Source organism: Argopecten irradians, unplaced genomic scaffold (assembly GCF_041381155.1).
Source record: "Argopecten irradians isolate NY unplaced genomic scaffold, Ai_NY scaffold_0999, whole genome shotgun sequence".
In the NCBI taxonomy this organism is placed as follows: Eukaryota; Metazoa; Mollusca; class Bivalvia; order Pectinida; family Pectinidae; genus Argopecten; species Argopecten irradians.
Genome location: NW_027188466.1, coordinates 1385 through 8672, shown reverse-complemented (window position 1 = coordinate 8672; position 7288 = coordinate 1385). Strand labels below are relative to the sequence as shown.

The window sequence follows — 7288 nt, the reverse complement described above, 5'->3', positions numbered from 1 at the left end:
ATTTTGAAGATCCATGCAATCCTTGGAGGTATTTTCTGCTCCATTTAGTAACCTGGAGTTTGTGCGGTTAATTATGAATACAAGGACGATTTATCATTGACCATCCAAAATAGAGCCATTACTAATTGCTCCAAGTTTGACGCTTGACCTCCATACTCAATAGGTGTCGTACTTGGATCATGGGTATATGCACCCATTAGTGAAGTTTGATGAAGATCTGTGCAACGGTTCAATTTGTTATTGTTGACCATCCATATGTAGCTATATTTTGTTAAAATTCTCTAAGTTTGACCTTGACCTTTTAACCTATGACCTGCATATTCAATAGGCCTCATCCTTGTACCATGGCACATACACCCACCAAGTTTGATGAAGATCCATATGTAGCGCCATTTTGTCAAATATTTCTCCAAGTTTTGACACACTGACAAACAAACACGCACACACATTGATGATTCGCGTTGCTATATTTCCCTAGCGAGGGGATAAATAGGTCAAAAGGAAATAGACTACATAAATTTTGTGATTGAGATTTTTATTGGCAAACTTCAAACACAATGCATCACTCAGATTAATGCTCATACCCAAAATAAAACATTGAATGTTTGCCATAACCCAAATATTATATTTTTTACAGTTTCATGAATGCTAAGTTGGTTTTTTTTTTTTAATTGCATGGTGTCTAATTGTCAGGTTAATCACTTACAAAAATTAAATAAAGTGTGTATAGTAACGGAAATTTAAAAAAAAAAATAGGGAAGCGGAGAAGTTTTTGTTCCAAATAAGAACATGGTCACATCAAAAGCAGAATAAAAAAAATCCTACTAATACCCATCATAAAACTCAGTATAAAATTGTGTTGGTTTAGGTTATGGCAAACAATATACCGTTTTACCGTCCAACTAGGATTAGCCAGATAACAGAAAATCTTGTAAAATTTCTTAAAGAATTCTCCGATTTTATCAACTCCAGAGATGGGTCAATGGATAAATTTATATTTGATAGACACAACTGGAAAATGAATATAATATTTCTACCTACATAAAATGATGAATAAAACACTATTGATAATAAATATTAATATAGCCTATGCATATGGGAAATCAACATTACAAAGGTCAGATGACTCTTGTGTAAGACAATGAGTGTCCATTGTTCCCATTGTCTCGGATAAGAGTTGTCTGCCATTTGCAACGTTAATTTCCCATAGACAATTAAGTTTGTAAATAGCGTTTTTATTTCATTTCATAATATAAAATTTTTATATTCATTTTGCAGTTACGTCTATCAAATTATATGAATCCAACGAGCCATATTCCAATAAAATCGGAAAGTTTTTGAAGAAATGGCACCTATTTTTTCATTATCTGCCTGTAAAAACTTTTTCTAAATTTATATAAAAAAACTTGGTCTAAATTCCACCAATAATAACTTTGAAGACTGACCAGTCTCCTAAAGGCTAAAATATCATTTATCAAAATGGAACCAAAATGAATAAAAAAAACCTCTTTGAAACTAAAATATTTTGACCTTGAACTTCAATATACTGTAGGTGTCATCCTTTAACTGCAAGCAACTTACCACCAAGTTTGAAGATCAATGGAACAGTTCAAATTATCTAGTTTGAAATCGCATTGTATTAGTTTTCAATTCCAAAGTCAAATCTGCATCCAAAACAATTGACATTTTGTAGACCAAAGCTTGCTCAATTGTAAAAAGCGTTTCAGATAATCATTTTCAATCTCTGCTGATCTCTAATAAATCCATAACAAGTATTAACAACATTGCTCTAATAAATCCATAACAACATTGAACAATCTCAAATTATTCTTCCATATCAATTATCAAAAAAAAAATACACAATACTGATACATTTCATATTGCGGAGTAGTGCTTACCATTTATAAAACTAAAAGTCTAATCTGGATCAAAAACAAAAATACAGCAAAACTTACTGTTTGTCCCATTTTGCTCAGAACAGCCGTTTTCTTCGATATTTCAGAAAATATTCAACAGAATTTCATGTTCTATACATCAATCTGCAGCATTCCATTTGTCGTAACAGCCTACAGAATTTGAAAAAAATCGGATAACAAACAAAAAATGTTCCTTCTTAGACACTAGTAAAAGTTTGTCCCATGACGTCCCTATTACGCCATAATAAGAAATGACGTCAAAACACCATCAATTTTACTAGTGTCTAAGAAGGAAAAAAACTTGTTTGTTATCCAATTTCCTTCAAATTTTGTACGCTGTTACGACAAACAGAATGCTGCTGATTGGTGTATAAATCATGAAATTCTGTTGAATATTTTCTGAAATATCGAAGAAAACGGCTGTTCTGAGCAAAATGGGACAGACAGTAGGCAAAAAACAATTCTACCTTTCCGACCCTGTAAATAGCAAATTGGAACAAAATACTACTTGTATTAAAAGTTAACTTAAAAAATGTTATTTTTTATATTAAATGTCCATCCATTTTTCATAAAATGCATCATGGCGAGGCATCAGAATGCTATTGACAAAATGATTTTCTACAGGAAATTAACAATACAGAGGGCAGACAATTCTTATGCGAGACAGTGGTATCAAAAGTCTACGTACTTTACATGTAAGAGGATGAATGTTCATCATTCCCATTGTCCGAATTTGTCTCCGATAAGAATTGTCTGCCCTTTGCAATATTAATTTCTCATAGGCATTTTATTTTGTTAACAATAACCGTTCTTATTTTCACTAAAATTTCACATGATGTTTTGCTTGTATATACTATAGGACATTGGAAAAACTTCTAAATAAAAAAATGTACTCGGTCTCCAATAATGACATTGATCATGCTCATAAAATATTCATCAGAATAGAACCAAAATGGAAAGAAGAAAACGAAATTTCTTAAACTTCAATATACGTACTTCAATATACGTTAGGCGTCATCCTTACACTGTGGTCTAAACAACTTTTAAAATAAGTTTGAAGATCAATGGAAGGCTCAAATTTCCAATTTGAAATTGCATGCATTGTAAATGTTCCAATTTTTTAAGCAAATTCTGCATCCAAAACAATTTACATTTTGCTCTGAAAAACACTTTTGATAATTACTCTCAATGTGGTATAAACCCATAACAAAAATCTAAAATTATTTTTATCGAAATTGTTTTCGACATTTTTGGTTTCTAGCACCACTGATGAGTCCTAAATGGATGAAATAGTACTTTATGGTGCAGCTCAATTCTCTTTTCGACTTACTGCATCGTTAAAAAATAAATTAATTATAATTAGGTGCAATTCAACTGCGTGTATCTTTTGTACATCGTTTTTTATAAATACCGATACATTTCCTGCTGACAGTGCTGTAATGTATTGTTACCGAGTAGCACTTAACAATTTATAAAAGGCAAATAGCTCTACATCAAAAACAAAAATACAGTGAAACTCAGGCCAAGAATAAAATATTTATGTTTCACCCAAAATTTTTTGGGAAAACAATGCTGAATCGATAATTCACCGAGATTTGAAAAATTATATGCATCAAATGAAACAGAATGTAACCAGAAACACATATTATCTTTTTGGCCTTCATACTGTAAAAAGTAAAAAACATGATCATTGAGATTCCTTCCAATGAAATTTCATTATATTCATATTTGTAAACCTGTTAATGCATTTCAGCTTTCAAAATTTAATATGCCATATTATATTCAATGACATACATGTTATTTGAAATTTCTCTCCTACATTGTATACATATATGTGTCCATCTTTCAATGTTATATGTCAGGATTATTATTTAAACTTTAACATTAAAACAAGCATTTGCTTAAAAATAGCAAATTTGAACAAAATACTACTTGTATTAAATGTCCATCAATTTTTCATAAAATGTGTCATGGCGAGGCAGGTGGCGAGTCATCGGGCAGTGGAGGCAGTGGAGGATTCTCCGGGGGGTCCTCTGGTGGTAGCGGAGGAAACACAGGAGGGTTCACATACGATGTCTGCGCAGGCGAATGCATAGGCAAATTATAGGGCGACGAGTTCAGCATAGGATTCATATAGTTAAAGTTCAACATTGGATTCATGTAGCTGTAGCCAGTATAGGGCGATTGAGGCAAGTTCCATCCCTGGAAAACGGGTTGAGCAAGAGGTTGGAGTTGCGGACCTTGCAATGCCGTCATAGAATAAGATGTTGAAGGTGCTGTCATAGATGTTGAAGGTGCCATCATATATGTTGAAGGTGCCGTCATAGATGTTGATGGTGCCGTCATAGATGTTGAAGGTGCCATCATATATGTTGAAGGTGCCGTCATAGATGTTGATGGTGCCGTCATAGATGTTATCAGTGTCGCGGAAGTGACAACTGGAATTGAGGCGGCATTTGTGGCACTCTGAGTCTGACTTTTCCCTTGACGGAGTAAATTTAATATCGTATCCTTGGTGAGGTTTTGTTCATTCGGAATCTTTCCATTGCATGCTATTTTTAAATATCGCAGGTCTTTTTGTAGGACTTGACATCCTGATGAACCGATGTATTTGTCCGGAAAATTTGACTTCAAGAAAGGCCTCAATACACTAATGAAGTAAGTTGTGTTATGTTTGAGAAAAACATCTATCTATCGATGTTTTTTCTTCATCTATGCTTTTAATTCTTTTCTCCAGATTCGAAATTTCTTTATTAACCTGAAACAGAATCAAAGTACTGAAAGTACTGCTGCGGTAAAACTTCTGGATGATAGGAGTTGATTCGAGTGTTAAAGGTTGATAAGTCAATGGTTATATTATCAGTATAACTGCAAATTGGAAAACGATCCAAAGAAAACAGGACTTAAACTAAGGCTGAAAAACTAATACAAATAATTGTTTTTTTATTTGGTCGTAATAATTTATCACATTGATTTATTTTCTCACATTTTGTACAGGTCAAGTTATTCTAAATACACATAATGCATTTCAGTGCAGAACCTTCAATCAAAGAGGAAGTATTTATGTTGAAAAGTTTCAGCATTATGGTGACTTGTAATGTCAAATTAAATTGATTTTTTTTTTTGTTAAAAACAAAAACAGGCATTCTTCAGATATCAAGAAAAAACTTACTGGTTATATTATATAAAATCTCATATAATGTTTAAGCAATACCGTACACGTATTTGACCTTTAATGACTAATATGAATGACATCAAGGATTTCCTGTTTAACAAAAATGTATCTAGCAAGTTTAAGAACACCATACTATCTATAACTACAAAAATTAATGGTTGTCAGACCGTGTAACATATATAACTAACGTATATTGTCATAAAGGATGACTTTCATGCTTCATAACTTCACTAATACTACTTTGACAACATATCAGGGAGAGAGAGAGAGGGGAAAGAGAGGGAAAGAGAGAAAAAAAATCTCTGTCAGCTATCAGCTGTTTACCGGTATATGCTTTATCAAGTTTCAAGTACATGAATGTATATATATCAACTATAAAACTAAATAACCTGAGTTAATTAACTAAACGACATGTAAATGGCACGAAGGATGTTTTTTGTCAAAACATGTTAATATTTTTTCTCTATGTCTATCAAGTTTGTAGTACATTACAACACATATTCTAACAAACGGTAACTGCACGAGTTACCTAGATGACAAATATTGTAATCAGTGTCCTTTTCTAACTACAATTTGTAAATATCTTCTTATTAAACATTATGGAAAGTTGTTCAGCAAAATTTGGAGCAAGGATAGGTCCAAAATTCGGATCGCAAATTCACTCAGAAATTTTACTTTGACATGATAATTTACTTTGAAGTTTGACTATTGGTTCCAAAACTGTTTTCATAAGGCTTGAACATGATAATTTACTTTGATTGGTAGAAAAACAGTTCTTATAAGGCTTGGTTCAAGAAAAACATAATTGTAGTATATGATTTAATGAAGGATAGTGACACGCTTACTTTTTACTGTTTTGATGAATTGATACAAATCTATCAGATTAGTACTAAATTTGTGGAATATCACGGTTTTATTATCTGCTATCAGAGAATACCTGAATTAGGCTGACTCTGAAATATGTCAAATTTGTTTCCTACTTACATTAAATATTTCATATTGATCTGTACAATGTAATGAAAAAATAACATACTCCTACCGGGAGGAGAAGATGGGAAGACTTAATTAGTTCAGTCCAATCATTTGAAATGGGTTGATATTTCTAAAATTTCCTTTACAGTAACGAAAATTATAAGCTTCAGTGGTTTCAATATATATTATAGCAGATTCACTCAGCAATTTTACTTTGACATGATAATCTACTCTGAAAAAAAAACATTGTTTTACAAATTATATAAGTACATTTGCCTAGTACAGAATAGTACGTACATGTATTACAATTTCATTTATATTTTAAACACCTCCGAATTTTTTTCATTTAATTTGCATAAACAACCAAACGATAAGATATCGTTATAAAATGACACTTAATCCTCTAAACAATAGAACAGCCAACTCTAGATCACTGCTTATTGTTTTGATGTGGTCATGATCAATGTATCACACCTTCACGCTTGGCTGCACACTGCTACAGATACGAAGAGATGTATATATGGGGTGGTTATCTATCCTTTAATCTTTGAAATATTTTTCTCGAAAACCCAGCTCCCTACCGCTCCGAACCGCTGTAAATGAAAATGTGTATGAGCAAGGGACGTCAGAAACATTATATAACATGTGTTGAGAATATGTATAACAGTATTTACATTAAAACCCCTCTATTAAAACCACCCAGTGGTCTGAGTAAAAGTGGTCTTAATAGCGAGGTGGTCTTAATTCTGAGGTGGACCAGGTTTCTTCTATGATCATGACGATCAAGAACAGAAACTCTGTATCCTAGCTTACCGGTACATAATATATGTACTGTATTTTTGTTTCAAAATTGAAATTTTATGAAAATGCAATATACATGTATATATAAATGTATATTATATATATATTTTTTTTTTTAATTTTTTTGTTCAATTTTTTGCATTTAACACATTTACAAATACATGGGACATCAACATAAACTTGACATGACATATACATTACATTTATATAAAAAAAAAACATAAGAAACATAACATAGCATGCTGAGTATGTACATGTACGTGTGGGGAAAAAACCAGTTTGATATATTTTGGTTAAGATAAATTTGCAAATTACTATATTTGATCAATTAGTTTTGTCGGCCATTAGAATCTTAATCATATCATATTTTAATGCATGCGTATCTAATCAAAACCAATAATTTACAAATATTTTTTTAAAGTTT

At 31.8% G+C, this 7288-nt stretch overlaps 1 protein-coding gene across 1 annotated transcript; it reads right to left on the bottom strand.

Moving 5' to 3' along the window:
• Positions 1-3884: 3884 nt before the first annotated feature.
• Positions 3885-4325, bottom strand: LOC138313859 (merozoite surface protein CMZ-8-like). The gene has a single exon (XM_069254121.1). The coding sequence runs from the start codon at positions 4323-4325 to the stop codon at positions 3885-3887; it is 441 nt and encodes a 146-aa protein (XP_069110222.1).
• Positions 4326-7288: the final 2963 nt, after the last annotated feature.

Coding starts and splice junctions, on each gene's coding strand:
- LOC138313859 (XM_069254121.1), bottom strand. CDS start 4,325: ATGACGGCACCATCAACATCTATGACGGCACCTTCAACATATATGATG.